This window comes from Buceros rhinoceros, unplaced genomic scaffold (genome assembly GCF_000710305.1).
Source record: "Buceros rhinoceros silvestris isolate BGI_N320 unplaced genomic scaffold, ASM71030v1 scaffold4335, whole genome shotgun sequence".
Taxonomy (NCBI): domain Eukaryota; kingdom Metazoa; phylum Chordata; class Aves; order Bucerotiformes; family Bucerotidae; genus Buceros; species Buceros rhinoceros.
The window spans coordinates 58,670-78,941 of NW_010410996.1; the positions used below are offsets into that span (position 1 = coordinate 58,670).

The following is a 20,272-nucleotide window of genomic DNA, read 5'->3' on the forward strand; positions in this document are numbered from 1 at the left end:
TTGTCTGAGAGTTTTGGTGAACTTGAACCTGAGCTGCCCCTCTTCTCCTCCTCTGAGGGACTGACCCACCAGCTCTTCCTGACCTCACCATTTCGGGGCTGGTGTAGCCAGCTTTGAGACTCACATTTCCTGAGCAGGCAGCAGCTTTGGGCTGTCTGTAAGGAAACCGTTGGTTCTCCTCTCGGTGCTACAACAATATGAGAAGAACCACCTTGTGAGGTGGCAATACTAATGAATCACAGACAGGTGGTTAAGTTTTGTCTCTCAAATCCAGCTTGTGATACTGCGGATATTCAAATGACCCAGACAGGAGCTCACAAACACTTAATTAGCCTTTGACCAGCACCAGTTACTTCATACTGGTCATGTAGATCCTCTGATTCCCTCTCTTATTTGGGAGAGGGTGATCTTGGAAATGGTAGCTAAGTCAGGCTCTGTTTAAACCTGAACAGAGTTCAGCTTCGTCCCCCTCCAGGCTGGTGAGTGCTGCTGTGGGATGTTGGCAGGAGCGTTTCCTCACGGAGCTTGGAAGCCATCCTTTACCAGTTCAGGCTGGGAGTGCCTGAGGAGCTGGCAGTGGCGCAGAGCATCCTGCCCGCCTAGCTGCTGGACCTATCTGGGTGTTCGGTAGGCTACGTCGCACTCTAACCCAGACACCTGGCAAACACCCTGCAAGCTGGGCTGTCTGGGTCAGACCCCGCCAGCGGCCAGCTCTGCGTCAGGCTAGCACGCTCACCCGCTGGCTCTGGGGCGAGTGGCCTGGGATTTCCCCCACTGAGACCTCTCCTCTACCTCTGTGTTGGGAGCGCTTTCAGATGTGTTGGGGACACCTGCAGAAGTACAACCATGTTTCTCATCTCTCTGTTTAAAGAGAGAACTTTTTCTTTCCTTTTTTCTTGTTCCTTTTTCCTTCTTCCTTTTCCCTTTCCCTCCCTCTCCTTCTCTTTCCTGTTTTTCTCCCCTTGGCTGCTTCTCTGACCAACTTATTTTCCATTCTTCACAGGATTGCCCAATGATGTTGATATTTGTTATGGTCTGTGTTGTGTTTTTACAAGCATTTGGAGCACAGACATTCATTCAACTGGTACTCATAAAAAAATTGAGAGGCAAAAACAAAGACAGGTTTGGATTTATGAAACCTCAGATGAAGTTTGCTTTTTCATCTAGGCTGGTTTGTATCTAGGCTTGGTACACCACCAGCTTGTACTGTGGGAGTTTTGGCTACCAAGACTTTTAGTCTTCTCCATAATAACCACTTTCTCTCAGCCACTACCTCACAATTTCAGTCTTCAAGTACCATAAATAAACTGAAATGAACCACCCTGAAAATTCAACCTGTAGCCACCAAATGTCAGCAAGTCTGGATGATCAAAACTCCAGATTCAACACCCTGGATGTGTTGGCAGAGCTCAGAAAGCACCAGGCCAAAGATTTGAGTGTCAGAAGCAACTGACAGAACTTAAAACTCCCAGACAACTCTCTTAGAACTCTCGGAACAAACTTATAGATCTGGCCTCCCCCAATAAATATTTTTGGAGAAACGCAAGTGTGAAAACAACGGCCAGAGCATACCATGATTTATCACGTAGTTGTCACTTTTCTGGGAATTGCTCATTAAAAACAAGGCTTTCCTAGTGATCATGTGAGTCTGCAATGAAAATGTACCTTCCTTTTCCTGCTACCCTGCTCTGATTTTTGTTTTTGCAGTTTGACCGCCACCCTTGCGAGTGTTGGAGCCGCCAGTATTCCCAGCGCGGGGCTCGTCACTATGCTTCTGATCCTGACTGCTGTGGGTCTCCCTACCCAGGACATCAGTTTGCTTGTGGCTGTTGACTGGCTTTTGTAAGTTCTGCCGACTCCACCGCTCAGTGCGGGAACAGCAGTCAAGTAATGCTAGTCTGTAGCGCTGATCACAGAACCATCTGGTTGGAGGAGACCTTTAAGATCATCAAGTCTAAATTCTTAAAGAACTATAAGCCTCTCCTCTACAGATGAAGCAAAGGAGGAAATGGGCTGTTTGAGGAAGAGACGCTGAAAGCATCTTCTCAGCTTGTGCAAGTTGTTACAGAGCTACTAAAGTCAGTTTCTCTGTGCCCAGGATCTTCTCATAAGACCCTTGGGCTCATGCTCATGTGTTTTCTTCTTCCTAGTGACTCCTCTCCATCACAGACACACCTCACGGCCGCTTTTCCGATCTTTGCTTTCGTATTTCTGTTTCTTACCGTTCTGGTCTTAAGGACGAATGATGAAAATGAAGGGTCCATCAGGATGTTGTGAGCAAGTTAGAGGGTGATTTGGGCATTTCTAGTATCAAATGTTTCATGCTCGTAGGGGGGAAAGTCTCTTTCTTCTTGTATGTAAGAAAGTAAAATGCTTTTAAGAAAGCAACTGATCTAGAGCAGGATATAAACCAAGAACAAGTACGAAAGCAAACAAAGTCATTCCCTAGTTTGATTTTACTGTCAAATCCCTCAAACTGGAAAGAATTACTTTCATTTTTGAGGACTTGAGTTCCAAGTCCTTCAGTACCGTCACAGGTCCTCTGACAAGAACCAGGTAACCCACAGAGAGTTTTCCAAGGGTTTTATTCTTCAACATTTGAATACAGAAGCTGTAAATATAGGCAGAGCATTCCCAAGCCGCATCCTTTCTCATGTTGTCGTTGGACAATGTGGATTGTCACCTGCACAGAGCTGGCAGGGACTCAGGAGTCGAAGTTGTTCTGGCCTCTGGAGGTGTGTATATTGTCCCGTACTGCTGCAGCATGGTACATGAATGAAAAGTATATGGAGGAAAGGCTGGACATGAGCTGACAACATGCGCTCGCAGCCCAGAAAGCCAATCGTGTCCTGGGCTCATCCCCAGCAGCGTGGCCAGCAGGTTGGAGGAGAGGATCCTGCCCCTCTGCTCTGCTTTGGTGCTTGGGCCAGCTCTGAGCTCCTCAGCCCAGCAGAGACACGGAGCTGCTGGAGCAAGGCCAGAGGAGCCCCAGGAGTGGTGCATGGGCTGGAACCCGTCTGCTGTGAGGACAGGCTGAGAGAGCCTGGGGAAGAGAAGACTCCAGGGAAACCCTATTGCATCCTTCCAGTACTTGTAAGAAGGATGGGAACAGTGTTTTCAGCAGTGGCTGTTGTGACAGGAAAGGAGTGATGGGTTAAACTAAAAGAGGGAGATTCAGACTAGAGACAAGGAAGAAATTGTTGACGCTGAGGGTGGTGAGAGCCTGGCCCAGGTTACCCGGAGAGGTGGGAGAGGCCCCGTCCCTGGCACCATCCCAGGTCAGGTTGGCCCTTGGGGCTCTGAGCCCCCTGCTCTGGGGGCAGATGTCCCTGCTCCCTGCAGGGGGTTGGACTAGATGAGCTTTGAAAGGTCCCTTCCAACCAAATCCATCCCATGATTCCATCATTCATTACTCTGGTCCACAGCCATCTCTCCTCTAATATTCTTTCACGTCGTGAAGACGTGTGTTTCTGTTGTGCTGGCCGTGGTGCCCAGATGGGGAGATACATGAATCCCTCTGTACTGTTCGTCCATTTTCTCCTACGCCAGCAGCCTCACCTGCCCACTGGTGGTAGCTTGCACTCCCAGATATGCTACTAAAACTATGCAAGAAGCAATGGTGGAGTCGAGAAAGTAAAGATAAAATAGAAAATTAATTTTCTGTCTTTATCTTTTGGCTTATTGAGGAGAATTTGAGAACCTGGTCAATCCTCTGACCTGTGTTTTGAATCTGCTTCAGGGGAGAATGAAAGAGGAATGTACAGCTTGGGAAGGCAAAGGGAAAAGATGACTTACATATTTTAAATATAGCTGAATATCATGGTATCATGACTCAGAATGGTGAAATGAGGCTGGGTTCCGCAGTCAGATATTCTGTGGGTTTATTATATTTGTGAGGTCATGGTTGAAAACAGGAAAGCTGCGTAGGAATCTACAGCTGGGAGGAGAGCGAAAGGGAGGCGCGTATCATTTTAAACACAGGGTTTTGCTGGCTCTCAAAGTGAGGCAAATAGGTAGGTTTCTGCAGCTGGTAGGAGGACGTGCAGAAGGAGCCTGTGGTTTGTTTGGTTTTTTAGGGAAATGTCATTTAAAAATACTCCTGTGGACTGAGAAGCTCCGCCCGTACTAGCAAACCTTGAGCTGTGAGTTTACCAGCAGTTCTGATCTGCTAGAAGGTGTTGTGTTCCAGCTACCGCTGGCTCATCCAGCCCTGCTTAGGAAAGAAAAATATCTGTACTGCAGAGCCAGGCGGAAGACCCTTCCCACGCAAACAGTTGGGTTTGGGTCCTTCTGGCTTAACTATCAGCAGCGCAATTGCAGCGTGATTGAAAGGGGAAAAGGGGAAAGAGGTAAAAAAGGAGGTGAAGAGCTCTGTGTCACGCTGTGAAGTTAAGGCAAAGTTTGCTGGTGCAAGCGTTGTGCTAATTAACGCGTGTTCAACAGCTAATAGCTTTGTTTTCATTCTTCCAGTGTGGTGTTGATGGTCTAATGAGATGTGGGAACAATGCTGCTGACATTGCTGGTGTTAAGGCACGCAAGAAACTTTCAAACAAGCTTTTGGGCACACAAACCAGTCCTAAAAATATCTGAAATGAAGGGTCGTAAAGAGATGTTTTCTTTACTTACATACATTGTCTTCCATTTCTTTAGATCATCAAGTAACATTGCAGCTGTATTTCTAACAGAATGTGGAGGGGAAAGAATAAAATACTTAAGACTCCGTTCCAGCCCCTTTTCTGAAACATTGTGTGAATGCAGCCAGCCCTGTAGAACTATTTGGAAGAGCTCTCTTATAACCTTTCCATTCCAAATGAAAGCTTTTTAAAAAGTCCTGCCCCATGAGTTTTTCAACATTTCTGATGAAAGAAAATACCAGAACATGAACTGACTTTACAGTACTCCCTTCCCCTGAAACTGTGGTCTTACCAAAACCGGTTTTGCACAATTTGGTTATGGTGTAACACTCAGCTGGCTTTTGCTTGTCCCTAAACTTGGCACTCTCCTTCAAATCGGAGCTAAAAGGTTTCTCTATCGATTTCTTCTCAGGCATCTCCAGTATCTGGAGGTTAGGTTGCTCAACCTCTCCCACGCGTACATACACAGTGTGAGCTCTTTCACCAGGCAGGTTTCCCAAGATTTCACAACTGGGTGTAAAACTGAGCATAGCACGGCAGTGACATTTAATAGGACAGTAGTTACATGCCAACAGCTGGAATAAAACCGGCTTCTTTTGCTCTAGCCAGAAGCTGGCTGCTTTCCAGATGGGAGACTGAGAAGCTTAGCAAATATCAGAGCACAGCCTCAAATATGGTGGTGTTTTGCAGTGAAGAGGGAGGAATTAGAGAAAATGGGCTTGGGCAGCTTATCTGCTATTTAAACCTTCATTCAGTAACTCCGAAAAAGATTGCTGGAGTTCTTGGCTTAGGTCTAAATTCCGAATATTCAGACCCAGGTGATGGCCGGGTGGTATGAACAGGGCCTTATATAACTTGAATTAAACTGGAGATTGCAGGAGCTCTCTCCGGGGCTGAGGAAGAGGTGAGGCAGGTTAAACATGTCCCCTGGTCTGTGACTTCGCAGGTGTGCCGAGATTTGAATCTCCTTTCCAAAACGCGGTGCGGTTGCTATACCGGGATTTCAGGCTTTCAGCAGTAAGTTCTTTGCATACTGGTCCTGTGACACTAATAACACAGGAGACTGGTTCAGTTCTGCTCATTCCTATTCCTTTCATCTACGTTGTTGAGCTTCCAGTTCTTCTGATTTATGCCAGTTTGAGGAAAATCAGGCATTAACCCTTACCAGGATTTAATTCCTTCCTAGTTATTCCAAAGCCCGTTCTTAGCAGCTGTTGAGTTGTTTTTCAAGAGAGAACTTTGACTTTCAGTGCCATTATTTCTGTTATGGGCAATGCAGAAGTAGCTGTGTTGGGGCAAGTCCTTTACCAGACTGCAAGTGTCCTGTATTTTGTTTACAGTGTAGCTGGAGTTAATTGGTTGGTTGTTTTTAACAACAGAGTAAGGACAGTTGTCTTCATTCTTAGGGAGTTCTTTGGCCCTAAAGAGGTCGGTGGCACTTTGCTGATTCCTGACAGCCGAGGCTTTGTCCTTCCTGTTGTAAGGAACCTCCTTGTTTCCTTTGGCTCACACAGGGGCGCATATTCTGTGGCCGTGTGCACTTTGTGTGGCTGAATCTCTTGGCTAGTAGTGTGTGCGCAGGGGCTGGAGCATCTCCTCAAGTGACCCCTTCAGAATTTGAATTGTGCCTCAATTATATGTATGTATTCTCTCCACCTCGTTTTTTGGCATCCTGTGCTATCCCTCTGTCGTCTAGCATCAGTGAATCCTTTCAAAGTTAATACCACTCACTCAAAATTAAGCAGGTGTTCTTTTTGTGGAGTTATATTGCCAAGTTCAGTATATTTAATTTAAAATTGTCCTCAGAAACTCATGTTTTCCTATTCAGCTACTCTGACCAGGTTTAAAACACTCTTCACGAGCATGGAATGAGAGCTGTATTAAGTATTTCATTTGTGTGAAGCAAAACAGGAAGGATCTTTTCCTCCTGGGAGCTGTTGGTTGGTTTGTTTTCTCAGGGGGAGTGGGTGTGTGTGTGATTATCAGAGAGGTTTCTTCCTTCTGGGTGTTCTGCTTCAACTACGATATCACACCACGACCTCCAAATATGTAAGCACGATAACGTGGAGAGGGAGAGAGAAACTTGAAAGGGAATACAGTTGTAAGGCTGGGAAAGGCAGATTTACAAATATTGAGAGCAAAGATGTTAAAAGGGGCTCAAAAATTTGTATGGCCACCAACAGGCATGTGCAGTGAAAGTTTATCAGTTTGGCTTTTATACGTTTAGGCTTTTTTTCTTGGTGTTCTACAGGAAAAGGAGTTGTCACACAAATCTAGTACCAGAAATACTAGAAAGGGTGTTTTCCCGTTGATGACTCTCATGGGAAATGAGGTCTTACATGCTGGCAGATGTGCACACCGTCCGACCTGCCCCTGCTGTGTAAAGGAGTCCTCGAGGATCTGCCTCTGAGAATGAAGCGCTGTAATCGCGTCTCTGACAAAGCTAGACTCGGTTGCTGCTGTAGCTTTAAACTGCAACCCTCAGTTTTTAGGAGTCCTTATGCTTAGGTCAGGTAAGAAGAGGCAAATTAGGCTGTCAGTGATTTCAGCGTGTGGGATACAACCTGTCTGCCGCAGGAAAAACAGCGGGAGCCCGTAGCCCTGCGGTGCCCTGTAAGACCCTCTCTCCCATTTTCGCAGCATTTTGGGCAGGTTTGAGGCAGAATTCTGAAATCAGGGAAAATCCACAACCGAGAGCTCACTGCCAACAGGTAGAGCCATACTCTAGAAACACGACAGTAGAAAGGTGACGTGTCTGCCCAGTGACATCGTGGAACTGCCACCAAACGCGTTTCTTTGAACCTTTCTGGCCCCCTGCTCCGAGGGGCTCTCGTTACGAACATGCTGTCACAGCTCCTCGTTTTGTAGGCCATGACCTATATTTGGTTGGCTCCGGTGCCCACCACTGGCACACAGCAGCGTGAGTGGGCACACTGCCACGCGACCATCTGTAACGGCAGTGCCAGGAGAGGAGCTTCATTTTTTTCTTTTCCCCCTCCAGTTTGCTTACCGAGAGTAAAGGGAGAGGCCGTTTGTTAATCTGTTCCAGAAGTGAGACCCCTTCCTCAGATCCCAAATCCTTTCCTCTGGCTGCGTGGCGTTCGGTGCTCCGATAGATCCAGATTAAGCACAGGGCGGCAATGTGAGCCTGGCACCCTGATGGTGCCACCTCCAGCGCCAGCAGCAGGCGCTGGGGAGATCGCAGCCCAGCACAGCTCTGCCGCTTGGCTCTGCCTCTCGCGCAAGTTCTTTGCCAGAATCCGGGAGTATGACAGCTGGGACATGGGAGTTTGCACATCGTCCCTGTCTGAACAAGTCCCCTGGGAAAGCAAGCGTTTTGAATTCCACTTGAAAGCTCCCATCTTTCTGTCCTAAAGATGCCCGAAACTTGCTGAAGTAGATGCTGTAGCCGTAGCACTGACAGGGTGCCGTGCCCTGCTTTTAATTCCCCGCATGCTATTCAGCCTCTGCCTTTTGCTTCTTTTGTAGGGACCGGATGAGAACGTCGGTCAATGTAGTGGGGGATTCTTTTGGTGCTGGCATTGTCTACCACCTTTCCAAGGCCGAACTTGACACCATCGATTCCCATCATAAAGGGCACGAAGACATTGAAATGACCAAGACTCAGTCAATCTATGACGACATGAAAAATCATAGGGAAAACAACTCAAACCAATGTGTTTTTGCAGCTCACAACTCAGTCATAGTAGATGAGTGCAAGGTACCTTTCACATTTATGGATATTGAGACATGTATATAGCACTGCATGCTTTGTTTTATCTCTTTTTTTTTTAACCTGCATGTATTTTTCAAATCGTTCTGCAAATAACAATGTGACAACAAGGTCCATGAACCCCAGACGTTCTGAATGAGCTTGAGCAGTTCAAAAGATGTTTTTTTGCGCTCTTAAAGTTGGCATTGGAGGGGAAAAAATCATGTGCATTGTTTACATATCAAAAGGCAAGCTGCAGCGTATTATGGAATATGCCAAGACGCAGAGAACATGGCATCACCTTCTGTGGACGTTTACTTAATTTTCTGTGGCAACAGAGAACTTAATTGCCAACCCAGGTGAAGGATAGCTGCAATTCAGCTACGGGTGTTGTCATTTGCTGACTGCCTCCCATGATCTGCTGTTCAGAGATGGACGTGTTGAATGCACTTTAGCGTCAGAACGCTCCGGCACTCATACAGCATGCTTACGCTTTGCTTCCGTCATCGTTCCCGCGTCATTCAGACAACAAATGTCATATTCTCTCTCTAATCCCTGCTGTAACTAACACGGGTTATTAATAGTAATAATAACGTCTTGACCAGAGCAAAGTGAGCTTGAGAAACCCCACCAGCTGAATGAGAAAGTAATGGGGGACGTTAGTGGTTAAAAGTTTCCTAAGGGCTCGGACGGGGCAGTTTAAAATCAAGAGAGTTTCTGAAGAGGAGGAGGAGATCAAAACACGCTGGAACTTCTAATTTCATAGTCTTTTTTATTTCTTTATTAATACTCTGATCTGATCCTGCTCACTGTCTTTGACACAGTGAATTTGCCAGTGAGCCGCCCGTAGCCGTTTACCCGAACAGATTCTCTTGAACCTCCCCGTTGCCGCAACTGGGACTAGCTTTGCCAAGTCCATTGCAGATCACCAAGCAGACTGGAAATACCACTCCTATTCTACCTCTTTCACCTGTCTCCAGCCTGGCTGGAAACGTTCTTTAGAATATATTTTATTTTTAGGTCATGACAGGCCAAACCTGAATTTCCGGGGGGGGAAAAAAAATACTCCTGAATTCAGGAAGGAAAAGGTTTTCATCTCATCCTCAAGTTTTTAATAAAATGATTTTTTAAAATTAAAACATTTTTTTTTTCAGATATGGCTCATCCCTCCCTCTTCTGACCCACACTTTTTCCATGAAAAAAATTAAAGAAAAGGGAATTTGGAAATGGAAAGAGAATACATGCTTACAGAAATTTAAAAATGGTTGTTAGTTTGTATTTCTCAAAGGGCACAAATGAGAGAGTTTTAAGAAAAAAGAAAATCCCTGAAAAGAAAGATCTAATTTCATAAAATATTTTTTCATTAGAAATCAGCATGTGAACGCACACACTTTTTGCTTAACTTCTTTTGGAACTTTGGGAAAACAGTGAAATAAGCTTTTCAGACAAACTCAGTTACCATCTACCAGTCAAAACGAGGTGGTTCATGGAAGGGAACACTGGTAACTTTGTCTCCTTCCAGTCCCATGTTTGCACAGAGATCCAAGTCAAGCTTGAAAGTAGCAGCTGGTTGATGCAGTATTTGCTGCACTTCCTTTTCTCCTTCCGTTTCTCTTATCATTTCCCTCAGCTGAGGCATGAGCTTGACTCAAAAACACGATGGTGGTGCCGTGTGTTATCCTAAGCACACCTTTTAGTTAAAATCTGGGACCAGTGATTTATGCACCCTTCTCATTGTTGTAGGCTTGCCATCTCGTTTTGCCCTTTTAAACTCACGAGAAGAGCCAGGGCTTGCTGGACCGAGCGCAGGGCTGACCTGGAGCAGGTGGCCTGGCTTGCCCCTCTGTCTGTCTGCACGCTGCCAAAAGGATGTGAGGTTACGGTCTGCTTCACAAGCTACGAGTCTCTGCTGACGTTTGCAAAGTGTTTGGATCATGTTGACGTGGGCTACAGCTCCCAAGGGTTAAAGTAGCGAAAGCAGCAGAGTGTAGGGGCTGGGGCTTCAAACCGGCCGTCAAACCTGAGGAGACATCTCTTCATCCTGCCGAACACAGGTGTGGGTCGAAAAGCTCACTGCAGCGCTGGTCAGAGGTTGAAGGGCTAATCTACTAGCATGTCCTTTCTGTTGACTTTCAGTAATACACTCCGTGTTAACGCCCGTAGTTCATAATTTTGCATGGTCAATGTATATTTTTAATACATAGTTTATACGGGGGTGGAGTGGTTGGTATTGCACGATATTTTTGTATTTTTTTTATTACCATATTTCACACGACTCTGTGGTTTTCATTTCTGAGTAAGCTGTTCATGCCTGTATTTGCATGTTTCTCCCTTTCGATTATCTAAGAAAAAGCTCGACTTTCTGTCAAAGATCAGTGCATTTTGTCACATTTCCATGTCCCAATGCTTCCGTGCATCCTGTTTGTCCAGCATGGGGAATTTCAGCTCTGTCTTTAAGTTTGCATTTGACACTGAGGGTGTTAACTGGCTAACAAGGTAAGTTAGGGAAGAGTGAGCCGTCCATTGAGAACGAAATGAAAGGTTCTCTCGCCATTATAAAGGTCTAGATCACTTTTGTAAGGTTAAATCGGCATTTTACCCTTTTTAAATTGTTTAAGTCGTTTGGCTGCACCTTGAAGCATGGGTTTATTACAGAGATTTGTGGGACGCAACGTCCTGGCCAGTGTTTACCGTGAGTTAGTAGATGGCTGTAGATCTTCTATGATGCTTTAGACTGAAAACCCTTAGCACCAATCTTCAGAGGCAAGGGTGATGTTCTGCTGGACTTCATGGGACAAACATAGCGTTACTATGAATTTTGGGGCCGACTATAGTCAAAATCTTTCACTACGTCATTAGAAACAGCGGTACAATGAGCAGTACTTTCAGAGCGTATCTTTTCCTCCGCCTCTTTGAAGGCGGTGTAACCGTAGGTGAGTTCGTGTAGATACGCGTCTGTGATTGTTCTGGCCTCGTGTATTTTTCACGTCCTAGCATCAGCCACCCGCTTTGCTAAGGAATTCCACTGAGAAAGAATGACTTTCCATGTTAAAAAAACCCATCTGTTTTTGAGATAATCCAGAGACATCTATAGGAGATAGAAAGGCCTAGAATTTAAAGATAACTACAGTAAAGGCTAAGAAAATATGGAACCGTTTTTCTCCTGCTAAGGTTTTCTAGTCAGTATAAGGAATGATCAGGAGTCTCACTCTTCCGGAGTGCTGTGAATTCCGAATAAATACCTTTTGCGTGTATGATAAGACGTGGTGTATGTAATTCCTGTAAATATCCTGATCTTCCATATGAAACGCGTGACTTTTCGTGTCGAAGTGCCTTGGCCTTTAAGTCGGTTGTTGATGATAATTACTTGCAGGTAACACTGGCAACCAATGGCAAATCTGCAGACTTCAGTGTTGTTGAAGAAGAGCCTTGGAAACGTGAAAACTAAGGGCAGAGATTCCCAGCTCCGTCTTTAATAAGCCCTGAAGCTATCTTCTGGCAAAAGCTCTCGTGGTTAAAGAAGATTTCTCTTTTTTTTCTAGTTAACACCTACAGTTTCTGCTTACTTAATTTCTTAACTGAAACTTAGCAAAGATCTCATCAAGTCGTTGCAGCGTCTTTGCCAAGCAATGATCCATGACCATCTGTCTCCCTTGCGTTGCTGTTTGGATGGTGCAGCTGGAGAATCCTCCATGCAGTGCAATGTGCTCTCGCCCGCCTCCCCTTTCATTCAAGACACAGAGAATGTAAATGCTGCAAAATGGGAAGATCAAAGTGCCAGTACGGTTCACTCCAGGGACTCAGGGTCACAAATACAAGAGGAACATACCACCACGTGCACCGCCAAGTGTTTTGGTGACTCTTGTGGCAAACCTGATCTATTTAGCACTCCGTGGCTAAAGAATCTTTTGAAAATGTCCATGAAGATTTCTATTTGTTTTCATGATAACAAGCACTGTATTTTTGTGCCTAGTTGTGCTTTAAACTAAACTTAGATGCAGGGGCAAGATTAATGTATAGAAGTCAATAAATTATCCCAGACTTTTGGGTAGATCAGTGCAACTAATACCTAGCATCGAGACGAGACAAGACCTTAGATTTGTGCGTGCATGTGATGTGGTTTTATCAGCCACCCCAGGGCAGGTGCAGCCTTCCTTTTACGCTGGGGCTGCGCTGCGCTGGGACCACGCTGCATCATAGAACACAAGGCAGCATTATTGCAGGGGGGTAGTTCCTTCGCTAAATCAATGCCTGATGTACAAATTACAGAACATCATGAGCTCAGCTATGTCATTCTTCATTGAAGCAGCACCTTACTATTCACCCTGCTCCGCTGATGTCCGAGGGGTTCCTCGTGTGGACAGGACTATCGAGTAAGGTACTACTGAGGCTGATCATGGATGTCATAATTGGGTACCTGATAACGAGCTGTAAGCAAATTCTGAATCCATTACTCTAAGAAACGGAGAGTTTTTGAATGTGGTCACGGTGATGGTGAAAGCCATCTGTCAAGTGCACGTCATATTCCAGAGAGTGGCTAAATCCTGAACTCACCGCGCAGCCAAAATCCGTGTACAATTAATAGAATTTGGCCAGGGTTAGGACCGAATGGAGAATAAACCAGAATTTTGGGATTTAGACCAGTACGTTGAATATACATCTCTCTCTTAACAGAGTAACAATTCATATAACTCTAACACCCGAGGAATGTTTCTTAGAGCACATGGCATCTGAATTAACGAGATGGTGTTTTGTCAACATAGCGCAGCTGATTCATCCTGTCAGAAGAAATTACAGTCACAATAATCACCCTGTGAAGTGGTTTTGAAGGTGCTTGTTAATACTCAGCAGTTTTAAGACACTGGTGAATGCCATTATACTCTTAGCAATGTTCTGTAGCAAAGCTGAGCCACGTGGCCTTGGGAGGCTCCGCGCACAGACCAAGCTTTGTGCAGTTTTGGGGGAGAGCTCTCAGAGGTTCTCAGAATGAATCAGAATATGAGCAGACAGCGAACTGAAAAACGGCAGAAAACAGAGTTGAAGCTTTTACAGAACTGGCCCATTCGGTGCCTGCGCTCAGACCTGCCGGGGGTTTAAACAGGAGGGATGTGTTTAACTGTAGAGTGATATTTGGCTCTGTAGAAGCTCTAAAAATATAAATCCGGTCTGCTTTTGCTCATCTGCGTTCATGTAAATATCTCTGGAAACACCCAGGGCCCGGAGCCCGCCCCGGCTGCTTGCATGACTAGTGATGCACAAGACCAAGTCTATTGTCCGAGTGTCCCTCCTTTAAGCATTCGTTGTCATGGAATAGTTTTCTAGCGGTTGTATTTCTGTCCTCACTTGCATGTTGTGGCTACAATCCTGTGAAAAATGGCCTATATAATTTAACAGATGTTGAACCACTGTGAATTCTGGAGACCTCTAACTTGGTTTAGAGGGGGAGACCTTTTCCAGAGGCCTCCTGAAGCATCTTAAGGAATTTTTTTTTTTTTTTTGGCGAGGGAAGGAATCGTTAGGATATTCAGAGAAGCGGTAGGCAGGTTGTCTTCTCTTTTCTGTAGTCGTTGGTACATCCAGAGTTAACTGTACTGGCTGCTGCTTCTCCCAGTTTGCATTCAAAGACGTTTTTACTGCTGGGTTATGAGCCAGAAATGTGCCTGGGACGCTGTGCAGGTACCCTAAAATGTTCCCTGCTCGGAGGGTGCTGTCTCACGTCAAGTGAAATTTGCTGTGACTCGGGTGGTGGTTATATCCAGGAATAACACGCCGTGTTTACCCTGGTTCAGTTCCAGCCTTCTCGAGCCGTCCTGTGGCACAGCTCGCCCGTTAATAGATGACTTTCCGTCCTGGTCGCTGTAGCACTTTCTTAGGAGCAGCCGCACCGATCGCTTGCCTGAAAGTAGCTTTAGAAAACTGGTCCGTACACTCTTAGCTGTCGTTTGAAACTGTTTAGCAGTTGGAAGCAAATAGGAATGCAGCAACACGTGACCTGTCAGCTCCACAAAATTATGTACTGAGAAACTCTCCGCGTATGCGTACGCCTGGGACAAATTGTCCTTTGAAGAGCGCTGCTTTGGATGGAGACCAGGGGAGGGAGGAATGAGATGCTGGAGAAACCCCACCCACATAAGGGAGGACAATTTTGGGTCTTTTGGTAGGACTAGAATAGCAGACTGTGATTTTGAAATCATAATTCTGTAGATACAGTAACTCAGGGACGTTTCACAAGATAATTGCAATGGTATTTCTCTATTTAAGTGTGGATGTGGGAGAAGGAGGATTGTTGGGTTTGGTGTACTCCTCTGCTTTTAGCCTGGCTGAGTGTTTAATGTAGCGTTACTCCAGCGCAGCACTGTATTTAACCATCAAAAAGCTTTCCGTTTCTCTGGGAAAATGTAGCTCACTCCTGGCTTGCCTTTCTCGATGTGCTCATTCCGCGTGAGGCTGGGTTGCTACTTAACTAAACAAACAGAAGACAGCCCAGGGACCAGCCTCCTCGGCTAACCCCAGGGTCGTGTGTCAGCAGACGGTGCTGGTCACTGGCCAGTCTGCTCAGCTTCACGAGGAGTGTCGGCGCGTTCAGTTGCATCTGGTATTAGTTCGCAGTGCTGGGCTGGCAAAACTAAAAAGCACAAAGTGGAAAGGGAATTGCTTCCTGTGTAGCTCCTAAAGGAATTAACGTTTCTTTCTGTCTTCATCTCGTTTGCTGCTCTGTGGGTTCCCCCACGCTCACCTGAGCAGCTCAGATGTCCTTTGCCCTTTGGGTTGCTGGCAGCACTCTGGCACGTGGAAAAGCCTAGACCAGGCAAAGGCTCAGTTAATTGCGGGCCTAATTAATTACATGCTTATGCATTTGCTTTATGCCTTTACTGCTGAGGTAGGTCGGTGTTCTCTTAACGTCTGTGCGTGGAAACTAAAGCACACGTACGCTAAAGCTACAGCAGAGGGGGAGCTCTGCGCTGCTGAGGGTCTCTTCATCACCTCCCGTACACCACAAAGGCTGCGCCAGCGTCGTAAGGTCTTACACGTGACAGTGCCCCCAGAAGGTGGGGGATGAGCCTCTGGAGCAGTATGGTGGGATGTGCGCCTTCCGTTTGAGACGGTGAGGAACTCGGTGTGTCTGTAGGAAAACCTGTGCCTGCACTGCTCTGACTACGGGAAAGCTCCTCTGCAACCCGTGGAGTCGCGGGCTTCCGGGAAAGGTCAGGTCCCTTCCTGTTAAGTTAGAAGACGCCTCACAACGCCATCCTAGGGAATAGACTTTGTCTGCTATTTATAATGACATGGATTGTCACATCCAAAACATTTCTGCCAAGATGCTTCTTTTTTTGCCTACTTTTTTCTATGCTACAAGTCCCACGATGAATTTGAAACTCAGCACAAAAATGAGGACCACTACCGCCGTGGGGTTTTGTCCATCTCTTCCCTGAGATAGAGCTGATCGCCGTTTCTTTATCAAGGCACATGGCATTCCAAACTTTGTGCCCCTTGAAAACGTACGAGTAATACAGAGTTCTGATTTGTTTTCCATTGCTCCCAGGGACATTAGTTTTCCAGCAGCGGATGAGTGGACTGGTCATCTGAGAAGCTGCAGCAAGAGTGTTCGAACAAATTTATTCTGGCAACTGCCTGGATTTTCTTTGCTTCCTCGCCTTCACTTGTGTTGTTGCAGCCTTGTTGTAGCAACGCAGCAGCAATCGCACCAATGCCCCAAACCTCAGGCAGTTTTAAACCTCACCTCTGACACCCACCTCTGTGGGTAGTTGTCTTTGACAGGGCTCTGAGATTCTGTACCGGGCTCAGAAGAATCCTGTTGCAGAGATGTAAAGGTATCACCGTTTCTCATTTCATTAAGTTCCATTCATCTTATTTTTATTGCTGCATTTGAATTAATTTACAGAAGGATAAATAAGGGCACTTTATAAAAATGTACTGTATTATTATTCTGTTATGAGCCAGAAGACTATCCTTGATTTTATTACTGTGACTTCTAAGGCCACGATTCAGATTTTTTTTTCATGTTAATTATTATGACAAGTGTATAATCCATTGGACAATTCACCTCAGCTATAATTCATCGTATAAGACTGTGTAGAAGCTCCTCTTCCCATCAGAAAGCACTTGTGGGAAGATGAGTTATTTCCTTCTCTCCAATCGTATTGATGACTTTGAAGAAAAAAATATTTACCCTTTTTCCTTTGTCTGAATACGTGGAGTGTAGCTTCAAGTACTGCAAATCGAGAGGAGACCGGAGTGTCAAAGGCGGCAGTCCAGCTGCGAACAAATTGTTCAGCTTCATCGTCTATTTTCTTGGAATCATTATGTTCTTGCTCACAATTTACCTGAAACAACGTATTTAGTGCATGTTCCTTCCAAAGTCACTAATCTTCCTTCCCCCATCGACACCAAGGGTCTTTCTCTCCGTGGTCCTCAGACAAAGCACAGTCTCTGCGGTTCTGCGCACCAAAGGCAGGACTCGCGGTGAAGTCCCTGTGCCTGGGTCCGGGCTGTGCCAGGGTGCCCCCCTCACTTCTTCCTCCTGATCGTGTTTGCTGTTAACTTGAAATCTGGGTGAGTCAAACCGACGCCCAGGGGCTGGTCATTCTTTTCCTGCTTCTATGAGTGTGCTCCCTGGCACAAAGCTCTGAGGAGCCACCCCTTGCCTTTGCCCACCATCCCAGAGACATCTTCCCCAGCTCAGGGGAAACCCAGTGACTTCCCGCTGCCGGGTTGATACAAATCCCGATGGATAAGGTGGTTGTGCAGTTGCAACAATGAGTCTTATGGAAAGCCTGGCTCCAAACACTGAAAAACCCGGAGCACGTGACTGAGCCACTGGGTAGGTCGGTGCTAGTCCAGGATGGGTGTAACCAGCAGCTAATGCAGGGACTGGGGAGGCGAGAAGAAGACCTGTGAGATTTCTCCTTTCACCCGCCTGTGGATCCCTTTCACTTCTAACTCCGTTCTGCTGCAGAGCCAACGCTGATCCATGCCAGAGCGTCCAATCCTTCTAGTCTGATCTAGCAACATGCAGTTGTTTTTAACGATGTTCTGTGGCGCTGACCAGGACGTGCAGGGAAACCGTCACAGGCAGCATCCCACGAGCCGGATCGTCTGGTACCTGTATATTGCTTTGTACATAACTAGTGCAGTTTGCAGGGATTTTTGTATGTTCTTTTCTATTTGTTTTCTACAGTTTTTCAAGGACTGGATGCAAACTGTGGTGTTTACAAATCGGATTCGCAGTCGGTGTTGTAGATCATTGCGCTTCCATTTCGGTGTTTTGTACGGGCTTGTGTGCTGCAGGTTGTCCTTCCTTCTTAAGAACGACTGCATCCACTCCCAGCCAACGCATCGTCGAAGGATGCGGTATCCCGCTCCCTTCTGACCTCTGTCCCGCCTCCTAGACCCGGTGTGAACTCGAGCTTGTAGAATGCATGAGAAAAAGCTGCGTATGTGTTTATACTGTTAAATAATAGATGCCCAATACTGATTTAGTTACTAATACAGGTTTTAGGGGTTTGTACTTGTTCTCTGGAAACTACAGTGTAGCCTGAACTAAATTACCTAGTATCTGTGATTTACAGACACTAATATTTTCTTACAGCGTTTTCTATATGACCGTATAAGGTAGCGGGATAATCCTCGAAAGGTGATCTGTACCTTCGAACAAAACCAGTTTTCTTATAACCTTTAGGATCGATGAAATATTTTTGTGTTGTGTTTAGCGATGGATTATAAACAAAGCACAAAATGCAAGAAGCAAATAGGAATTTCAAGATGTCCTTAAATGCTGCAGTTCATTATGGAACAGTGTTATAATAATCTGAACAATCTTCTAGATTGACTCTCTTGGGCAATCGTCCCTTATTTTTGTCATTTTTCCTGGTGTTAATTGTGCCAAATCCTGCAGTTCTTTCTTAGGATCTGATCATTCTGATCATTCTGACTCAGAATAGTGTTTCTAGGAAACTGGAGAACTGGGTAGGCAAAAAATATGTTACCAGGTACCCAGCCCATCCCGTTACACAGTTCATCCTGGGGAAAGAGCGCATGATTTGGCCACCTGCCTTTGCCTTCTTGGAAAGGGACCAACAGAACCACCATGGGACCAGCGTAACCCGTACAAATACCTCCTGCTTCCTTATGTATTTTAAAGAGAACAACCACTATGTTCTTTTGACCAGGACAAGTGAGGGTTGCTCCTCTGTTATGGTCGTCTGTTCCCATTAGGCAAATACCTGTCAGCGTTAAGGCCGTGGCTATAATAATTTCTATTTAATTAACAAGGAGCTGTTTTTTAGAGGAATAAAAGTAAATTAATATAAATATTCAAACAGTTATATCACACACAAAAAAAAGTCTTTTATGGCCTACTAGCTCTTTGTCTGTGATTCAAAACGAAGAAAACATTGAATAGCAAGAACTGCTGTCCCGGTGTGATGGATCCTGCGTCAACCATTCATAAATCCACTGTTGATCAACCTGTGGGGCCACGTTACTCTGCTGAGGTTTTGGAGACTAAATTTCTAGTAGCTATATATGTGTAGGAAGTGTGGTGATAGACCCTTGTATTTTAATCTCTTTCTTGTATTTTAAATCAGAGGAACCAGGTATTACCTTAACAGGAACTGCAGGTAGAGTAGTGCTGAGTTTCTCGTAGCTGTAAAACCTTGTTGGTACCAGTTTTGACATTTTGTGGAAGCATGATGTCCAGTGCCTCTCTGCACTTAGTGTAGATAATGTAGCTATCGACATGTAATTTCAGTGAAATGGTGGATACCGCATGCGTAGCAGTGCTTTCATTTAATTTAATTGGTTTCTGTGTATTGAGCCGTCGTAGAGAGTTAGACTGACTTGTACAGTTCCCTTCTGCTCTGGGTTTGTTTCCTGTCGCCCGTTCGACTGATTAGGTTCCACAGCTTAGCAACTGCTTTATCTGTCTGTGGCGGAGTAGCCTGTGCTGGTAGCGCTCACGTGTGCAGCCAACTGACTGTAAATACGTTATTTTTAGCTTTCGGCTATCTAACAGTGTGGTCTGTGGTCGTACCTGCATGTGCGCAGTGCCCTGGCAGCGGCGGGGAGTGTCCCCAGCGTAGATCCGCTGCCGTGTGAGTGCAAGGATAAGAATTAATGTTCACCTCGAGTGATTAGTTTCTGTTTTGTTTTCTTCTGGTGGGTTGTCGTGTTGGGACTCCCTGTCACCAGGAGTTTGGTGAGTTACGGTTTAAATTGGCACCGTGGATAAGGGGAAATCCATCTAAGTGCTTTCCTGCTGGATGCCCTGGCTGCTTCTGACTCCTTGGGCATCGTTCAGCCCTTAGTTACGTCGTGGCATCACAGGATCCCTCTGAGTCACTTCCAGTTCGTCTGTGACCACAGACGCCAGCCAAGCAAGTGCAGTCACAGGGCTGTGACTGGGCAAGGCTGCAGGCAGCAGGGGCTGCCCCCTCTCTCCGGAGTGCCCGGGAAGTCAAAGCAGGAACCTCTGCTTCATCCCCTTGGCAAGAGGAGTCTCTGAGAAAGAGGAAGACGCTCGTGGGCAAAGGTGTGCTGTTTCCTTCATGGCTAAAAAAGGATGTTAATAGTTACTGGGAATTAAATGCACAGCTAAATGCTTCTAGAGCTCCTGTGGTGTTTGTACATTTCCAAAAATGTCTGATCACAAAACAGACATGTGAACTATATAGTCAGCGGCAAAAATCCGAGATCAGGGCTATGGTTCAGGTCTGTGAGAAAATAAGACCTTTCTGAAGGTGGTTCTGAAGGAGCTTGGGACAGCAAGAAGCAGCTGGTTCTCCCCGATACCTGGGGCCTGGATCTCATCACTATAATCACCCCCTGTAAGCAGAAGGAGATGAAAATCAGGCCCCAAAGCGCAGAAGTATCCTGTTGGGTGAGTCCCGTGACGATGCTTCAGCAG

General features: G+C 45.9%; 1 protein-coding gene across 1 annotated transcript in view; it reads left to right on the forward strand.

Annotated features, from left to right (window-relative positions):
• SLC1A2 (solute carrier family 1 (glial high affinity glutamate transporter), member 2) overlaps positions 1-11,794 on the forward strand; it is a 27,163-nt gene extending 15,369 nt beyond the window's left edge. The window contains exons 8-10 of the mRNA XM_010135801.1: positions 1,708-1,842; positions 8,124-8,355; positions 11,720-11,794. Of these exons, the coding sequence (XP_010134103.1) occupies positions 1,708-1,842; positions 8,124-8,355; positions 11,720-11,794 (442 nt within the window). The remainder of the gene's footprint in view (positions 1-1,707; positions 1,843-8,123; positions 8,356-11,719) is intronic.
• Positions 11,795-20,272: the final 8,478 nt, after the last annotated feature.